The sequence below is a fragment of the Motacilla alba genome, chromosome 28, assembly GCF_015832195.1.
Source record: "Motacilla alba alba isolate MOTALB_02 chromosome 28, Motacilla_alba_V1.0_pri, whole genome shotgun sequence".
Taxonomy (NCBI): domain Eukaryota; kingdom Metazoa; phylum Chordata; class Aves; order Passeriformes; family Motacillidae; genus Motacilla; species Motacilla alba.
This window is the reverse complement of record NC_052043.1, coordinates 1,863,712-1,883,791: the sequence shown is the minus strand read 5'-3', so window position 1 is coordinate 1,883,791 and position 20,080 is coordinate 1,863,712. Positions and strand designations below refer to the sequence as shown.

The 20,080-nt window shown below is 54.4% G+C and overlaps 1 protein-coding gene across 1 annotated transcript; it reads left to right on the top strand.

Moving 5' to 3' along the window:
• Positions 1 to 1,630: 1,630 nt before the first annotated feature.
• Positions 1,631 to 16,888, top strand: LOC119712364 (calcium/calmodulin-dependent protein kinase type IV-like; the record flags this gene model as incomplete). Its single annotated transcript, XM_038163468.1, has 12 exons — positions 1,631 to 1,718; positions 1,983 to 2,113; positions 5,483 to 5,561; positions 5,866 to 5,928; positions 8,978 to 9,060; positions 9,141 to 9,213; positions 10,226 to 10,316; positions 10,409 to 10,483; positions 11,901 to 11,976; positions 13,311 to 13,437; positions 15,147 to 15,299; positions 16,583 to 16,888. Coding segments are annotated over exons 2-12 (1,224 nt in total), but the record flags the coding sequence as incomplete, so codon positions are not given.
• Between the last annotated feature and the right edge of the window lie 3,192 nt (positions 16,889 to 20,080).

Below are 20,080 nucleotides of genomic sequence, written 5' to 3'. Positions count from 1 at the left end.
CCTAAACCCACCCATGCCTGGTCCCATCTGCTCATCCCCCTCCTCCAGCCAGGCCCCACCATTCCCAGCACCATTCCCAGCCCATTCCCAGTGCCTTTCCCAGTGCCACTCCCAGTGCCATTCCCGGTGCCATTACCACCATTCCCAGTGCCATTCCCACCATTCCCAGTGCCACTCCCAGTGCCACTCCCAGTGCATTCCCAGTGCCATTCCCAGTGCCATTCCCAGTGCCATTCCCACCATTCCCAGTGCCATTCCCAGTGCCACTCCCAGTGCATTCCCAGTGCCGTTCCCAGTGCCACTCCCAGTGCCATTCCCGGTGCCATTCCCACCATTCCCAGTGCCACTCCCAGTGCCATTCCCGGTGCCATTCCCACCATTCCCAGTGCCATTCCCACCATTCCCAGTGCCACTCCCAGTGCCATTCCCAGTGCCGTTCCCAGTGCCACTCCCAGTGCCATTCCCGGCGCCATTCCCACCATTCCCAGCCCATTCCCACTCCAGGCGCGCAACTCAACCCCTCTCCAATCCCAATCTCATTCCCGCCCCGTCCCCTCCCACCCTCCCATTTCCCCCCCGCCCCCCCCGTTCCCATCCGGTGGGCGACGGCGTCACCGTGCGGCCGCTCCGGGCAGCGCCCGCGCCCCCGCTTCGCGACCCCCCGGCACCGGGGGATCCCCGGCTCCGGCTGCTCGGCGGGGCACGGCCCGGCCCCGGTGGCTGCGGGGCTGCGGGTGTGCCCGGGCCGCGGGGCGGGGTGCGGGCCGCGGCACCGGGGGCGTTCCGGGTGCTCCCGGGGAGCGGCCGCGGTGCCCCCGCCCTGGCCGGTCCCGCCGCTGCGGGGCGTGGGGTCGCGGCCACCCGGACTCCCCGAGCCCCGCGCGGGTCCCGTAGCCCCGGGGGGGCGGCGGGGGGGGTGCAGTGGCGGCGCCGGGCCGGGGGGTGGCACGGCCGAGCCAGGCGGGAGCGCGGCGGAGCCGGTGATGCTGCCGGGGAGGGTCCCGGTGCTCCGCAGCCCCGGCCCCGCATCCCCACCTTCCTCTCTCCCTGCAGCGCTGCTCTCCCGCTTCCCGGCAGCGCGGCAGCCTCTCATCCCCGCCTCCCGGTGCTGCCCGGTATCCCCGCATCCCTGCATCCTCCCATCCCGGCATCCCTGCATCCTCTCATCCCGGCATCCCGGCAGCTGCCTCCGTGCCGCCCGGCATCCTCCCATCCCCGCATCCCTTCATCATCCTCCCATCCTCCCATCCCTGCATCCTCCCATCCCGGCATCCCGGCAGCTGCCTCCGTGCCGCCCGGCATCCTCCATCCCTGCATCCCTCCGCTCCCGAGTCCTCCCATCCCCGTATCCCCGCGTCCCTCCATCTTCCCAGCCCAGCGCCTCCCCGTGAAGCCCCGCCGCGGAGCTGAGCCGTGCCGCCCCGTTCTGGGGAGCAGCGGGGGGCCCCGGGGGGCCGCGGGCAGGCTCAGCACCGGCCCCGCGGGCTCGGGATCCCCCCGTGCCCACCCTCGGCACGGCCGGGGATGAGGCAGCGCCGGGGGGGACACGAGCGGCGCCGCAGGTAATGGTACGTGCCGGGCCGCGACCCCACCCCAAAATTGCCGGGGGCGTGTGGAGGGCCGGGGGGGTTGGGGGAGGCTGCGGGAATCGGGGTGCGAAGCAGCCCGTGGGTGCTCGGCCTGCCGGGCTCTGCGAAGCCGGGGGGGACCCCAGACAGGTGGGAATGGGGTGGGAAAAGGGGAGGGGGGTGGTGGAAAAAGCCGGGAGCGGGGGGAACATCCCACAGCGGGGGGAATTATCTCGGAAAAGGCATCGGACGTGCCGGGTGGGAAGGGGATTTGTGGCCGTGGTTCCGTGGCGCTCGATAATCCCGAGCGCTGGCTTTCCCCGAGCCATCTGGGCACTCGGGAGGCGCGGGGGGATCGGCTGGGGGTGAAGCGGGGGGGCTGCGGCCATCCACGCCGGGGTCTCCCCTTCCCAGCAGCTGGAGGCAGCGCGCAGCCCCCAGCCCACCATGCCCTCGTCCAAGAGCGAGAGCGAGTTCTGGATCGATGGATCCCACCGGGAGGCGGCACTGGAAGATTTCTACATCGTGGGCCCCGAGCTGGGACGGTACCGGGCGGGGAGAGCGAACGGGGAGGGGCCGGGAGGGGCAGGAGCCCCCCGGGGGTGGGAGCGGGTCCTGGCTGGGGCAGGGACTGGCCTGGTGGGGAGAGGGATGGAGGGAGGCAGGAGGGATGGAGGGAGGCAGGAGGGATGGAGAGAAGCAGGAGGGATAGAAGGAGGCAGAGAGGGATGGGGGGAGGCAGGAGGGATGGAGGGAGGCAGGGGGGATGGAGAGAAGCAGGAGGGATGGAGGGAGGAAGGAGGGATGGAGAGAAGCAGGAGGGATGGAGGGAGGCAGGAGGGATGGAGGGAAGCAGGAGGGATGGAGGGAGGCGGGGGGGATGGAGGGAAGCAGGAGGGATGGAGGGAGGCAGGAGGGATGGAGGGAAGCAGGAGGGATGGAGGGAAGCAGGAGGGATGGAGGGAAGCAGGAGGGATGGAGGCAGGAGGGATGGAGGGAGGCAGGAGGGATAGAAGGAGGCAGAGAGGGATGGGGGGAGGCAGGAGGGAGGCAGGAGGGGATGGAGGGAGGCAGGAGGGGATGGAGGGAGGCAGGGGGGATGGAGGGAGGCAGAGGGGGATGGAGGGAGGCAATGGGGGATGGAGGGAGGCAGGGGGGATGGAGGGAAGCAGGAGGGATGGAGGGAGGCAGGGGGGATGGAGGGAAGCAGAGGGGGATGGAGGGAGGCAGAGGGGGATGGAGGGATGTGGGGAGGGGTGAGGAATATGGAGGGGATGGATTGGGGGGGATGGAGGAATTTGGGGGGGTGGATGAAAGGGAATGGGGGCGAAGGGGTGCAGGAAAGGATGCAGGAAGGGAGGGACAGATACGGAGGGGATGGATGGATGTGGGAGGAATGGATGAGGAGGGATGGAAGAATGGAGGGATGCAGGGAGGGATGGACAAGCAGGGGAGAAGGGTGGCTGTAGAAAGGCTGTGGAAGGATGGATAAGGGGATGGATGGTGACAGGCCCTTCCCTCTCGTGTGGCCTGGTGCTTGGCCTGTGCTGTGACACTGCAGCCAGGGGCTGGGAGCACTCACTGGGGCTTTGCAGGTTGGACAGGGGGCCCCTGGGCCTGTGGGGATGGATATTCCTCCTCTCATGAGGAGACCATCTCTCCTCTGAGCACCCCAAGGCTTTTGGGGTGGGCGATGAGGGTCCTGCCTGCAGCAGCCCCCTGCAAAGGCCAGGCAGTGCCAGCCTCCACAGAGCCTGAATTCCCAGCTCTGCGTTTGGCTTGCAGAGCCCATCTGAGGGCTGTGATCCCGCTGTCCGGTGCCCCTGGGGCAGGGGGGTGCCAGGGGTGCCAGGAGGCCGTGCTGGGAAGGTTGCTGATCCCGTTTGTGGGGGCTCTGGGCTGTGCCGTGGGGGGAGGCAGCTCTGCCTCGGAGCCCTGGCTCAGAACAGGGGGATTTGGTGGCTCAGGCTGGGCCAGCCCCAGCTGCCTCAGGGTTTCCATCCTCAGAGGAGCCTGAAAAGGAGCAGTTTTGGTGAAAGCAGGAATTTAAGGGTTTGTATCAAGGGGTGGCCACATCAGCCCGGGGCTTGGCAGCACTCAGCCCTGCACAGAGGGATTTAGGGCAGAAGGACAGGCCTGGAGCCTCTGGAATCCATCCATCCATCCATCCATCCATCCATCCATCCATCCATCCATCCATCCATCCAGCTTTAGTCCCAGATTTAAATGAAACTCACGGCGTGTGGGGTCTGGGTGGGCTTTGGGCTGCTGGGAGCCCACTCACCATGCACAGCTCTGCCTTGGAGCCTCTCCTAGCAAGGCTGGGCCCAGCTCCGGCCGGGAAGCCCCTGGGGAGCAGGAGAGGGATGGAGGGAGCCGCGCAGGGATGCGGGGACAGCGGGGAGGACCCAGCCCGGCCCCGGCACGTTCCAGGCTCCCGGCAAATCCCATCGTTCGACATTTTCCGGTTCATCTGGAAAGCAAATGCAATTATCTCCCGTCGCAGGCAGGGCTGATTTGGGATATTTATTTGAGGCCTCGAGCGGCGGCTGCGGGGGCCGGCGGGGACCGAGGTGTGGCGAATTCCGAGCGCTGCCCTAATTGGGGACGCGTGAGGGGCAGCGCCACGGGCACAGCGGGCACGGGGGCCACCCCGAGTCCTGCTAAACGCCGAGCCGAGCGCTCCTAAATGATCTCGTTAGCGGCGGGAATCAGGCTGGGAACTGTCCGTGCGGAAAAATGCGGAGGGGAGGGTGAGAGGCGACAGATCCTGGCTGGGATTCAGCTGTGGAGAGGGGGTTGTGGAGGGTCCTGCCCCCCGAGCAGCCCAGCTGGGAAATTCCAAGAATAACCTCGTGGTTTCTCCCGCTGGAAGAGCGTTGTTGTGGCGCAGAGATGCCATTTTGGGGTCAAATTGCAGCTTTTGCCCTTTTTCCCGAGCTGGAGCGGGTGGTGGCCGCCCCTCTCCTCCCCTCCCAGCTGCAACAATTCGTTTCCAAACCTCGTTTTATGTGTAAAGTGAAGTTTCGTGGAGAATGCTCGGCAAAAGGGGGGGAATGCTGTGAAGCTGGGCAGGGCTGGGGCTCCTGGATCCCGCAGCATCCCGGACGAGCCCGGTACCCGGCGCTGCCGTTGCCATGGGAACGCCGTTCCCAAATTCAGCCGGATGAGCTGCAGAATCTACTCCGGCTTTGGAGACAAACCCCTCTTTGAGAGCACCCGGGAGCGCGGGGGCTGCCTGGGGAGCCCGGCAGGCTCAGGGGAGGTTTTGGGGTGAAACTCGGTGGTTTTGGGGTCTGATCTTGCCGGGCACCTCCAGGCACAGCCTGAGCTCCGTCCCAAAGTGCGGGAAAACACGGGGGCAGGAATTAATCTGCTCCAGGAGCCAGGCAGGGAGATGGAATTGCAAAGGAGCCCCGGCAGGGCCCGGAGCGATGGATGGGCTGATTTCACCGGCCGGCGCTCGGGAAACGCGATTAACTCGAGCCGAGATGGCCATCGGCGGGGAGGCGGCGGTCCCCGTGTCACCTGGCGGGTGTCCGGTGACGGGAACCGCCTGGGATGGAGCCCCGGCAGTGTCGCTGCTGTCGCCGAGAGACTGCGAGCGGGGACACGGCGGCTCCGTCCCGTCGTGAAAGCGGCTTAAGGATTTAAACCCCCCGCAGAAAGCGGGTGGGATTAAAAATGCCTCGGCCGGGAGAGCCGGGAGGGGGTCCGGGAGAAGGGGGGGCAGGAAGGGGAGGGGTACAGGAGGGGAATTCGGGAATGGGGGGGATGCAGGAGGGGGGAAACCCGTGAAAAGCCGGATCCACGAAGAGTGGAAGCCACGCTGAGCTCCCAGGGCCTGGCACTGCCAAAGGGGGAGCGGGACCCCCGGCTCTGTGCCAAGCCTCACGTCCCCCCCTGTCCCCCAGGGGAGCCACCTCGGTGGTGTTCAGCTGCCAGGAGAAGGGCACGGGAGCTCCCTACGCTGCCAAGATCCTGAAGAAAACGGTGAGTGGGGCAGGAGAGGGGCTGGGGATGGGAAGGGGGGGCATCAGGGAGCTGGGGGAGAGGGTGGTGGTGTCTGTCCTGCCCTGCCCTCGGCACCGGGACAGGCGTGGGGCTGGCACAGGGCATGGCTCCCGCACTCCGGGGGTCCCACATGGACAAAAGCGCTGGGATTTGGGGTGGGGGTGGGCTCTGGGACAGACATGGGAATGTGCTGGGGGTAGTGGGGGGTCTCTGCGTGGTGGGGAGCCAGAGCCAGGCCTGGCAGTGCAGGTGACACAAGCTCTGCGCGGGCTCTGCTTCCCAGATCGACAAAAAGATCGTGAGGACGGAGATCGGGGTCCTGCTGCGGCTCTCGCACCCCAACATCGTGAGTAGGACCCTTGTGACACTGCTGCCACCTCCCTTTGGGTCGGGTCCACGGCTGATGGGGGTGGGTTTGCCCTGAACTCAGCCTGGGGCTGAGGGAAGGGCTGGAATGTCCTTGTCCTCATCCTGTCTTGGCACAGGATGAAGGCATCGCCCCATGGAAAACCCTCCCTGCACCCCGCCCGTGTCCCCTCCCTGCACCCCGTGTCCCCTCCCTGCCTCACTGACAGCATCCTGGTGATTCCCCTCTCTCTGCCACATGAAATTCCCGGTCCTCGCAGCTCCTTTGAGCTCCCAGCTCTGATATCCAAGGCCAAGGACGCTCCCTGTGCTCCCCCTTCCCACACCCTGGCTGGAGATTTCCAGCAGGCAGGCAATTTCCATCGAGGAGATCAAATGAATCCCAGGAAAATTGCCCGCCTGTAATGAATCCTGCCAGGGGAGATGAAAGGGGAGGCTGGGGCTGCGGGGCTGGGGCCGTGTCCTGCCCGCTCAGCGCTCCAAGGATAACGGGAGCGGGGCTGGAGTGGATCTAATCCAGCCAGGGGCCAGCAGAGCCCCTCTGGAATGCCAGGGGGCTCCGTGCCCCCCACCCCCCAAAAAAAAAAAAAGCTCATTCCCGACTGCAAGGTTCCACTGGGAAATTGCAAAAGGATCTTGGAGAACACCTGAGTTAAGGGAATGACACGAAAAAGCCACCTGGGAGCTGCTGTGGGGCTGAGGGCTGGGACAGGCCCGGCTCCTGTCGGGATTGTGATCAGGACATCGCTGGGACATTGTCTTGCCACTGGCTGCAGCATCCCTCCAACCCTGGGCGCGGCTGCTCCCAGCCCACCCTCAGCAGAGCTTTGCTCTCTGGAGAAGCCCAAAACCTTCATGCCAAGAGATGAAGCCAAGAGAAATCCCAAACATCCCCAAAGCAGCGATAAAGAGGCCAAAGCACTGAGGACAGCTTGTCTCCAAACCTCTCAGCCAGCTCGGCGTGGGCCTGTTTTGGGGTGTTTCAGTGGTTTTTGGGGCAATTTGGTGCTTCAGCCTCTTCCATGGAGACATTTCCCCCATCCCAGGACACCTGGGCAGGCGCAGGGATGAGAGCCAGGATGGGAATCACGCACTTGGAGCAGCCCAGGTGGATGGGAAGAGGCTCCTCTCTGATGTGTTATCAGGAACACCACAGCAAATCCAATTTCCACCCTCCCCTCTCCAGGCAGCAGCTCCTCGGAGCCGTGGAGGAGGATCCAGCCTGTTGGAATATTTAAATCCCCGAGGTTTCCGTGGGGTTCTGCTCATCCCAAGTTCAAGTGATGTTTGAAGAGGAGCTGCTCTGCTCCATTATTGACGTGCGAGCACCGACCTCGGCAGAGGCTGATAATAGGATTGTAAACTTTTGAAGTTAATAGGAAAATGATAGTGCTCTGTGTGTTATTATAATGCAATAAGCTGCCACGTAGTGTCTCTCACCCCGCGGGGGATCACGGCGTGTCACCCAGCCTGGGAAGGGAATGATTAAAGCCCCATGAAATTCGCGGTGTCACAAAAGTCTTAAGAAGCATGAAATTCTTGGGTTTCCATTTTCTTAGGGAGAAAAAAAAAAAAAAGTGGGGAAAAAAAAAAAAAAAAAAGGAAAAATTGCATTAAGAGAGAGTTGTTAATTCCAGATGGGCTGTGGAGGCACAAAGGGCTCGTGTGGGAGCCAAATCACAAAAAGTCAGGGGGAAAACACGGGCTTGGTGCCTCTTCTGCTGCAGAACAGCCCAAGGGACGTTTCCAGAGCCTTGGTCCCAGAGTGACCGTGGCCTCACGGGGTGTGTCCGGCTCGCCCTCATCCCATCCCGGGTGTGCAGGGTCAGGATCCATCCCGTGCAGCCAGTGCTCCCACTCCACAGGGCTGGACAAAGGCTCCCAGGTGCCCACGGAGCTGCAAAATCCCAATGCTCTCAAGGAGCTCCTCTGACAAACAAATCGGAGACGTGAAGAGGATCAGGGCTCTGCACATCCCCAGATTCATCTTTAATCCCTGTTTAGTGAGTGGGGCTGCTGCGAAAAGTTCCAAAAATTCAGGTGAAAACAAATCAAGAGTGGGGAGAAACCAAGCAAACAGAGGAAGGAAATGTTTGCCCTGAAATAACCCTTGCCACCCTCCCTGGTGGTCAAAGTCTCCTCCCAGCACAGCCAGGACGCATTCCTGCATTCCACATCCCATATCCTATATCCCATATCCCATATCCCATATCCCACATCCCACATCCCACATCCCACATCCTATATCCCATATCCCATATCCCATATCCCATATCCCATATCCTATATCCCATATCCCATATCCTATATCCCATATCCCACATCCCACACCCCATATCCCATATCCCATATCCCATGTCCCATATCCCAGATCCCATATCCCATATCCTATATCCCATATCCCACATCCCATATCCCACATTTCATATCCCTCATCCCATATCTCATACCTCATATCCCACACTCCACATCCCATATCTCACATCCCATATCCCATATCTCATACCCCACACCCCACATCCCAAAACCCCTTCTGTCCCCCTTTCCAGATCAAGCTGAAGGAGATTTTTGAGACAACCTCGATATCCCTCAATATCCCACATCCCATATCCCATATCCCATATCCCACATCCCATATCCCATATCCCATATCCCATATCCCATATCCCAAAATCCCTCCTGTCGCCCTTTCCAGATCAAGCTGAAGGAGATTTTTGAGACAACCTCGATATCCCTCGATATCCCACATTCCACATCCCACATCCCACACCCCACATCCCAAAATCCCTCCCGTGGCCCTTTCCAGATCAAGCTGAAGGAGATTTTTGAGACACCCTCGATATCCTACATCCCATATCCCACATCTCATATCCCACACCCCACATCCCAAAATCCCTCCTGTGGCCCTTTCCAGATCAAGCTGAAGGAGATTTTTGAGACATCCTCGATATCCCACATGCCATATCCCATATCCCATATCTCATACCCCACGCCCCACATCCCAAAATCCCTCCTGTCTCCGTTTCCAGATCAAGCTGAAGGAGATTTTCGAGACGCCCTCGGAGATCGCGCTGGTGCTGGAGCTGGTGACGGGGGGAGAACTCTTCGACAGGTACAGATGGGCTCGGGGGGGGGATGGATCCCGGCGGGAGGAGGAGGATGGAGGGGGCTGAAGGCTCCGTGTGCCCACAGGATCGTGGAGAGGGGGTTCTACAGCGAGCGGGACGCGGCGCACGTGGTCAAGCAGATCCTGGAGGCCGTTTCGGTAACGTGGCCCTGGGGACAGCCCGGTGAGGGGGTGGCTTGGGGGTGGCACTGGGGGGGCTGCAGCCAAATATCCCTGAGGAGAGCCTGATGCTGCCCCCATCCCAAATATCCCTGGGGAGAGGCACCCAGAGCTACCCCCATCCCAAATATCCCTGGGGAGAGGCACCTAGATCTGTCCCCATCCCAAATATCCCTGGGGAGAGGCACCTACCCCCATCCCAAATATCCCTGGGGAGAGGCACCTGGAGCTGCATTGATCCCAAATATCCCTGGGGAGAGGTACCCGGAGCTGTCCCCATCCCAAATATCCCTGGGGAGAGGCACCCAGAGCTGCCCCCATCCCAGATATCCCTGGGGAGAGGCACCCGGAGCTGTGACCCCAAATATCCCTGGGGAGAATGTCCCCATCCCAAATTTGTGGAGCTGTCCCCACCCCAAATCCCTGGGGAGAGGCCCCGGAGCTGCACTGACCCCAAATATCCCTGGGGAGAGGCACCCAGAGCTGTCCCCAAATATCCCTGGGGAGAGGCACCCAGAGCTGTCCCCATCCCAAATATCCCTGGGGGAAGGATGCACTGATCCCTGGGAGAGGCACCCAGAGCTTTAAATATCCCTGGGGGGGCACCTGGGAGGGGAGAGACCCGGAGCTGCATTGATCCCAAATATCCCTGGGGAAGGACCCGGAATTGGTATCCGTGGGGAGAGGCACCCGGAGCTGTCCCCATCTGCATGCACCCCCAAATATCCCTGGGGAGAGGCACCCAGAGCTGTTCCAAATATCCCTGGGGAACAGGAGGGTCCCCTTGCTCAAAAACTGGGGGGCAGGACAGGGCTGCTCTGCATCCCGGAGTTTCCCTGGCAACAGGAGGGTTTTTCAAAACGGGAACTCCGAACTGGAAAGGGCAGCTGTGCCCGGGTTGGTGACAGGTCCCCAGTGGCTGCTGCCACCTCCCAAATCCTGTCTGAGGCCGTTCCGTTCCCTTTCCCTCCCTCTTCTCCTCTTTTTGCAGTATCTGCACCAGAACGGAGTCGTGCACCGGGACCTGAAGCCGGAGAACCTGCTCTACGCAGACCTGTCCCCTGATGCACCCCTCAAAATCGGTGAGTTGGGGACCCGGCCAGGGGTCCTGGCACGAGAGGGGATCGCAGCGCCCGTCCCTGATGGCGCTGCCGCTCCCTTGTGTCCCTGCAAGGTGACTTCGGGCTCTCCAAGATCGTGGATGAACAGGACACCATGAAAACCGTGTGTGGGACACCGGGGTACTGCGGTGAGAGGGGACCGGGGAGGGAGGGACACCCTGGGGAGAGGAAAACTGGGGAGGGAGGGACAGAGGGACACCCTGGGAGAGGAAAATTGGGGAGGGAGGGACAGAGGGACACGCTGGGGAGAGGAAAATTGGGGAGGGAGGGACAGAAGGACACGCTGGGGAGAGGAAAACTGGGGAGGAAGGGAGGGAGGGAGTGAGGGAGGGAGAAACATTTTGGGGAGGGGAAAATTGGGGAGGGAGAGACACTCTGGGGAGAGGAAAACTGGGGTGAGAGGGACAGAGGGACATTGTGGGGAGAGGAAAACTGGGGTGGGAGGGACAGAGGGACACTCTGGGGAGAGGAAAATTGGGGTGAGAGGGAGGGACACTCTGGGGAGAGGAAAACTGGGGTGAGAGGGACAGAGGGACACTCTGGGGAGAGGAAAATTGGGGTGAGAGAGAGGGACACTCTGGGGAGAGGAAAATTGGGGTGGGAGGGACAGAGGGACATTGTGGGGAGAGGAAAACTGGGGTGGGAGGGACAGAGGGACACTCTGGGGAGAGGAAAATTGGGGTGAGAGGGAGGGACACTCTGGGGAGAGGAAAATTGGGATGAGAGGGACAGAGGGACACTCTGGGGAGAGGAAAATTGGGGTGGGATGGACATTCCAGAGGGTTTTCCCCACCTGAGGCTGGGCACAGGTCGGTGCAGGAATAGCTGGGGCCGTGCCACATTTGGCTGGCTAAGAGCCACGTTTCTCCCCTTTCCTCCCCATTTATCCCCTTTTTCTCCCCATTTCTCCCCTTTCCTCCCCATTTATCCCCTTTTCTCCCCATTTATCCCCTTTTCCTCCCCATTTATCCCCTTTTCTCCCCACTTTCCCCAATTTCCTCCCCATTTATCCCTTTTCTCCCCATTTATCCCCTTTTCTCCCCATTTCTCCCCTTTCCTCCCCATTTATCCCCTTTTCCTCCCCATTTCTCCCCTTTCCTCCCCATTTATCCCTTTTCTCCCCATTTATCCCCTTTTCCTCCCCATTTATCCCCTTTCCTCCCCATTTATCCCCTTTTCTCCCCATTTACCCCCTTTCCTCCCCATTTATCCCCTTTTCCTCCCCATTTATCCTTATTTCTCCCCATTTATCCCCTTTTCTCCCCATTTCTCCCCTTTCCTCCCCATTTATCCCTTCTTCTCCCCATTTCTCCCCATTTCCTCCCCATTTATCCTTTTTTCCCCCCATTTATCCCTTCTTCTCCCCATTTCTCCCCATTTCCTCCCCACTTATCCCCTTTTCTCCCCATTTATCCCCTTTTCTCCCCATTTCTCCCTTTTTCTCCCCATTTATCCCTTTCTTCCACACCCGTTGGTGCCCAGCAGGGTTTTCTCCACTGGCACCCCCCCCCATGGGTGCGTTTGACCCCTAAATTTTCCTTCCAGCCCCCGAAATCCTGCACGGGTGCCCCTATGGACCAGAGGTGGACATGTGGAGCGTGGGGGTCATCACCTACATCCTGTGAGTGTCACAGCCAGGGGACACGGGGTGGGGGGCTTTGTCCCCTCTGTCCCTGCTGCGGGGTGTGGAATTTGCAGGGTCCCCGGGATGAAATGAGTGAATTTGACTCTATGGTTTTAGAAGGCTAATTTATAATGATATGGTGTTATATGATATGATGCTATACATAACATAACATAACATAACATAACATAACATAACATAACATAATATAATATAACAAACATAATATAATATAATAGTATAACAAAATGTAATATATTATACTAATACTATACTATATTATATTATATTATACACTAATATACATTATACATTATACATTTATATTATATATTATATATTATATATTATATATTATATATTATATATTATATATTATATAGTATATATTATATATTATATATTATATATTATATATTATATACTATATAGTATATTGCATTACATTTCATTATATTATACTATATTATACTGTATTATATTACACTATATAATATTATATTTATTATATTGTATTATATTATATCATATTGTATTCTATATTACATATTATATTATATTATATTATATTACATTACATTATATTACATTACATAATATTATATATATTACATTACATTATGTTATATTATATTACATTATATTATATTATATTATATTACATTACATTACATTATATTACATTACATAATATTATATATATTACATTACGTTATGTTATATTATATTACATTGTATTATAGATTTTACATTATATGATATTACATTATATTACATTATATTATATTACATTATATTATATTATATTATATTATATTACATTACATTATATTACATTATATTTTATTATATATATTACACTTCATAATATTATATATATTACATTACATTATGTTATATTATATTACATTGTATTATAGATATTACATTACATTATATTACATTATATTCTATTACATTCTAATATAAACCAACACTGCACTGGAACTATTCTGCAGACCAGAGGAAGGATTCAGACATTAGGCTCAGCACGGATGAGAAAGAGAACCCGGCTGTGCTGCAGAGTCCTGGCACGGCCCGGCCCTGTTGGGTCATGGAGTCAAAGCCACTGCCATGGGCCCGAGCCAGCGTGAGCAGCGGCCAACAGCCCCCGGCACATCCCGGAGCCGCAAAGCGCAGCAGAAGCAATCCCAGAATATTGTTTCCATTTTCCTCCGAGGCTCCTCAGCCTCCAGGAGAGAAATGCTGGCCGAGGGATTGTTCGGCTCACGTGGTGGTGGCAGCGGGGGTGGCGGCTCGGTGCCACCTGTGCCACGGCTCTGTCCCCCCAGGCTCTGCGGCTTCGAGCCCTTCTTCGACCCGCGGGGGGATCAGTACATGTACGGCCGCATCCTCACCTGCGACTACGAGTTCGTGTCCCCCTGGTGGGACGAGGTGTCCCCAAACGCCAAGGATTTGGTGAGTGAGGCAGCGCTGGGCTCGGGAAACGGTAACATTTATTTATTTATTTAAATTTATTTCTATTTTAATTTTATTTTTAGTTCATTTTATTTTGTTTTGTTTTATTTTATTTTATTTTATTTTATTTTATTTTATTTTATTTTTTTTTTTATTTTATTTTTATTTTAGTTCAGTTTAGTTTTTATTTTACTTTATTTTATTTTAAGGTATTATTTTATTTTACTTTAAAATTTTATTTTATTATGTTATTGTATTATTTTATTTTATACTTTATTTTATTTTACTTTAATCTATTTTTATTTTATTTACTTTTTTTCACTTTATTTTATTTTACTTCCCCTTTCCCCTTTCCCCTTTCCCCTTTCCCCTTTCCCCTTTCCCTTCCCTTCCCTTCCCTTCCCTTCCCTTCCCTTCCCTTCCCTTCCCTTCCCTTCCCTTCTTTCCTTTTTTCTTTTCCTTACTTTATTCTTATTTATTTATTTATTCCGTTTTATTTATTTACTCCATATGGTTATGATTTCTTTTATTATTTCATTTTTATCCCTTTATTTATTAATTACTTTATTTATTTACAACATTGTGATTGTTTATTTTATTATTTCATTTTTATCCATTTATTCATTAATTTCTTTAATTATATTTATTTGTCTATCACATTTTATTATTGATCAATTTATTTATGATTTTATGTTTATGTATTTATGACAAGTTTTCATTTATTTATTACAAATTTTCATTCCTTTATTTCTCACTATTTTCATTATTGGTTTCACTTATTTTATGATTTTATTTTTATCTATTTGTTTCATTTGTTTCTTTCTTTCCATTTATTAACTACAATTTTTTTTATTTTGTGCATTTCGTGATTTTATTTTCATGTATTTACTACATATATTTATCTAATTAAATTTATTTATTTCCCACACATTTCTAATAATTATTTATTTTTCATGTGAACTATTTATTTATTTATTTACTTATTTATTTATTATATTACTCTTGCTTCCTTTAATTTCCTTTATTTATTCCTTATCTTTTATGACTGATTTTATGTTTAATTTTACTTCTTTCTTTCTTTATTCCTTATTTTTTATTATTGACTTTATGATTAATTTTACTTCTTGATTCCTCATTTTTATGATTGACTTTATGATTAATTTTACTTCTTTCTTCATTCCTTATTTTTATTATTGACTTCATGATTAATTTTACTTCTTTATTTCTTTATTCCTTACTTTTATTAATGACTTTATTATTAATTTTACTTCTTTCTTTCTTTCTTTATTCCTTACTTTTATGATTGATTTTATGATTAATTTTGCTTCTTTATTCCTTATTTTTATGATTGTTTTTATGATTAATTTAACTTCTTTATTCCTTATTTTTATCATTGACTTTATTATTAATTTTGCTTCTTTCTTTATTCCTTATTTTTATGATTGACTTTACGATTAATTTTACTTATTTCTCTATTCCTTATTTTTATGATTGATTTATGATTAATTTTACTTATTTCTTTCTTTATTCCTTACTTTTATTAATGACTTTATTATTAATTTTGCTTCTTTCTTTCTTTCTTTATTCCTTATTTTTATCACTGATTTTATGATTTATTATCCTATACATTACATATTTATCAGAATTATTTTTTCTTTGACCGTGAGTTATTTCGAAATAACCAACCTCGGTGATTTTGGTGCTGCCAGGTCAGAAAATTGATCGTTTTGGATCCCCGGAAGAGGCTGACGGTCCAGCAGGCCCTGCAGCACCCCTGGGTCACCGGCAAGGCGGCGAAATTCGCGCACATGGACAGCACGCAGAGGAAGCTGCAGGAGTTCAACGCCAGGAGGAAGCTGAAGGTCAGGGGGGACACCTGGCACCACCGGGGACGTGTGACAGCACAGCGAGGGACAGCTGTCCCCATGCACGGCCTGGAGGGCGGCTTGAAGGGCAGAGCTCTGCCAGCACCCCCTTGGATCACGAGGGACAGTTTGGAGGGGAGTTTTGGGATGGATTTTAGGGAAAGGTTCCTCTCCCAAGGGTGCTGAATTCCCTCAATCCGAGGCCGCCAGAGCTCCAGGAGGTTGGGGTGGGATTGTTGGGGACAGCGGGGGACAACTGTCCCCATGCACGGCCTGGAGAGCAGCTTGGAAGAGCAGAGCTCTGCCAGCACCCCCTTGGATCATGAGGGACAGTTTGGAGCAGTGCCAGGGGAGTTTTGGGATGGATTTTAGGAAAAGGTTCCTCTCCCAAGGGTGCCGAATTCCCTCAGTCCGAGGGTGCCAGAGCTCCAGGAGGTTGGGGTGGGATTGTTGGGGACAACAAGGGACAACTGTCCCCATGCACGGCCTGGAGGGTGGCTTGAAGGGCAGAGGTCTGCCAGCACCCCCTTGGATCACGAGGGACAGTTTGGAGGGGAGTTTTGGGATGGATTTTAGGGAAAGGTTCCTCCCCAGAGGGTGCTGGGCACTGAATTCCCTCAATCCCGGCCCCAAGGCTGCCAGAGCTCCAGGAGGTTGGGGTGGGATTGTTGGGGACAGTGAGGGACAACTGTCCCCATCCACGGCCTGGAGAGTGGCTTGGAAGGGCAGAATTCTGCCAACACCTCCTTGGATCATGAGGGACAGTTTGGAGCGGTGCCAGGGGAGTTTTGGGATGGATTTTAGGGAAAGGTTCCTCTCCCAAGGGTGCCGAATTCCCTCAATCCCAGCCCCAAGGCTGCCAGAGCTCCAGGAGGTTGGGGTGGGATTGTTGGGGACAACGGGGGACAACTGTCCCCATGCACGGCCTGGAGAGCAGCTTGGAAGAGCAGAGCTCGGCCAGCACCCCCTTGGATCCTGAGGGACAGTTTGGAGCAGTGCCAGGGGAGTTTTGGGGTGGATTTTAGGAAAAGGTTCCTCTCCCAAGGGTGCCAGAGCTCCAGGAGGTTGGCGTGTGATTGTGGAGATGGGATGGTTGGGGTGGGATTGTTGGGGTGGGATTGTGGGGGTGGGATGGTTTGGGATGGGATGGTTGGGGTGGGATGGTTGGGGTGGGATTGTGGGGGTGGGATTGGTGGGGTGTCCTGGGCCAGGCCAGGATTTGGCCTGGGTGATCCCCTCGGAACATCCCACAATTCCCCGATCCTCTGCCTCTGTCCCAGGCCGCCATGAAAGCCGTGGTGGCCTCCAGCCGCTTGGGCAACCACGGCCACCACGACTGCTCCCGCAGCGGCCGCGCCCAGGGGGGACCCCGGGGCCCGGCCCAGCCCGCGGGGACCGGCGGCCCTGAGGCCAGCGCGGAGCTCGGCGCCTTCCAGAGCGACCACCCCGACGCCTTCCAGAGTGACCACCACGCCGTGGGCCCGGTGACCACGCTCCAGAGTGACCACCACGCCGTGGGCCCGGTGACCACGCTCCAGAGTGACCACCACGCCGTGGGTCCGGTGACCACGCTCCAGAGCGACCACCCAGACATGGGCCAGGTGACCACGCTCCAGAGTGACCACCCTGCCACGTTCCAGAGTGACCGCCCCAATGTGGGCCCGGTGACCACGCTCCAGAGTGACCACCCAGCCATGGGCCCGGTGACCACGCTCCAGAGTGACCACCCTGCCATGTTCCAGAGCGACTGCCCCAATGTGGCCCCGGTGGCCCCGTTACAGAGTGACCACCCCACTGTGGCACCGGTGACCACGTTCCAGAGTGACCCCCCCGCCGTGTTCCAGAGTGACCGCCCCAATGTGGCCCCGGTGGCCCCGTTCCAGAGTGACCCCCCCGCCGTGTTCCAGAGTGACCACCCCACTGTATTCCAGAGCGACCACCCCGCCGTGGCGCCGGTGGCCCCGGTGGCCGTGCCAGGGGCTGGCTGTGACAGTTAACAGGCCCGCAGCGGTGACACCGCCGAGCCTTGGGGTCCCGAGAGCCCCGAGCGCTGGTCTGGGCTCGGGGACACCCTCGTGTCGTGTCCTGTCAGCCCCGGTCGCTGTCCCTGTGTCTGTGCCCGCCGGCTGAGGGGACCAGGAGGTGACTTTTCTTCCCACTCTGCAGCAGTTTGGGCGGCTGTGGCTTGGGAAGATCCCAAAAAAAGGGCACAAAGAGAATTTTTCCACCTTTCCCTGCAAAGGCAGCGAGTTGTCTTTAAGGGGTTCTTGTAAATAATCCTGAAGGGTTTTTTTTTACATTTTTCTGCCGTAGCTGTGACATGTCCAGCGCTGCCACCAGCCCAGCTGTGGGGCTGCTGCTGTGTTAGGAGGGGTTTTAGGAGCCTTTGACCCCAAATGTTTGATCCTCTCTGTGGAACAGCCCGTGCCGGTGCTTCCCTTGTCATTCCCAGGCAGCAGCCGAGCCCTGGGTTGTGTTTTTTTTGGGTGTGTTCCTCACCTTCAGCCTTGCTGTGGATCCCTGGTGGTGGTGGTGGGGTGGTCACAGGCTGGGAATGCTGGTCTGGCCTTCCCTTGGCGTTCCAGGTCAGGATTGACACAATTCTGACACAGGAATTTACACAATCCTTGAATATTGGGGGATTTTGCCGTGTGACTGCTGTTCCCTGAGGGAGGTCAGTGAGTTTATACCTTTTTTAATTTTTATTTTTTAACGAAATCGGCAGAGAAACTTCTTAAAAAGGATTTTTTTTTTTTTAAGGCAGGAAAAAGGATAACCATTTACAGGTTTAATAGAGAGCAAGTGAGCAGACAGGCAAAAGCCATATTCCATGTGGGAATTGCAGAGAGCTGGTGGGATCCTGCCAGGGTTGAGCCCTAAGGCAGCAACCATGACCTGCACCCCCACATTTTGGGCTTAGAACGGTGTGTTCAGGGTAAAAATCCCACCCGGGGGGGAATAAATTTGTACAGGAGGTTCACTCCCCAAGGATGGGGGAGCAGAATTGAGCAGCTGGGGCGGGAAGGGAAAAAAAACCCCAAAATTGGATGTTTTGCCGAAGGTGACGCAGCAGTGACAGACCTGAGGGTGACAGAGCAGGGTCACCCTCAGGAGTGAGGTCAGAGCAGGGGGAGGAAAAATGGATTTTAGGTTTATCCCCAGCACGAGCAGAAATCAAAATTGCTCCGAGTCAGGATCCACCCCGGAGCTCAGTGGGGTTTGGGGAGCCAAAGACAGCAGAGAAATGGGCGTTCAGGAGGGGTTTTGGTTGGGAAAAAAAATCATGGCTTGGCCAGAGCTGCACTTTTTGGAACTCGAGTTGCTCTTTTGAGGGACACAGCTGCCCAGAGAGGTGTCCCGGGGGAAACGAAGCCGCTGATCCCGCGGGACTCTGCAGCACGGGGAAATTCCCCCTTTCTCTTTGCATTTTTGGCAGGAGTTTTCCCCAGATCTCCTTTCTCTAACCCTGAGGGCTGAGCCTTGCAGGGAGCTCAGCTCCAGCGTGTCCCTCCAACTCCGTGTGGCGTCGTGGCACCTGAACTCCACCTCGTTGTTTCCCAGCCCAGGTTTTAAAGACTTTTTTCTATCCTTTGACATGAAATGCTGACGAAAGCCCCTCGCAGGACCAGGCTGGCACCCGCAGAGCCTGCAGAGCAGGGCAGAGGCTGAGGAACAGCTGCAGGATTCCCAGGAAAACGGGAATTACACTCGACAAATCAATTCCACAAAATATCTCCAGCGCTGGAAGGCAGCGGGAGGAAAGAGGGGGGGACCTGCAAGCCAAAGCAGAACTGGAGTTTGTCTCTTATTATTATTATTCCACAGGTATCTGTATTGAAAGACAGAAAAAATGCGCTCCTGGGGGAGCCTGGGGAGGTGTGTTTGGGTCTGCTGCTGCTTGCAGAGGGTGTTTGAGTGACCGCTGCAGCGTGGTGGTGACAGCTCTGCCAGGCAGGTGTTGATAACCAAGCAGAATAAAGCATCCAATCTCCGAGTGTGAGCTCTGAGTTCCTCAAAAAGCCACGGCTAAAGGTTGGCACGGAATGGGTTGGGAGGGAAGGGAATTTAAGGATCATCTCCTCACCAAACCCCTCCATCCCCCGGGACACCTTCCTCAGTCCCAGGGTGCTCCAAGCCCTGTCCAGCCTGGCCTTGGTGTGAAAAACGCCAAGCACTTGTTTTTAAAATTGTAAAAGTTTAATGGTAATAAAATGGTTATAAAAACAGTAATATAATTAGAGTAATAAAAATTTGGATAATTGGGGTTTAGGGCAATACGAGACAATAAAAACAAAGAGTTATGGACGGTCCGGGTACCGTTTCTGGGCAAAATAAACCCGAAAAAGGACAGAGTTAACAGAGGATTAACCCTTAAAACAGCAGCATGTTGCATATTCATACACCTCATGCATGATGCATAAATTCCATTCGAACACAGGATTCTGCCTGGTCAGTTCTGAATCCTGAGGCGTCTGCAGGGCTGAGCGAGGCAGGAAGAAGTTCAGAAGTTCGTTTCTTCTGATAATGGTGCAATAAATTCTCTTTCTCTGAAAGGTTTCGGTGGCTGCTATCTGGTGCGAGTACCTCATTCCTTTCTTTAAAAAAATATCCCGCACACAGAGTTTCTGTTTTAACATTATGTTATAACCTAAAACTGTGCTTAACACACTCCTTTAAAAATTAACACAGCACGACTTTCTAACATAACGCATCTCATATTCATTGGAATATTTGCCAAAAGCCAATTATAAATTAATCATTTCTCACAGCCGTGTCCC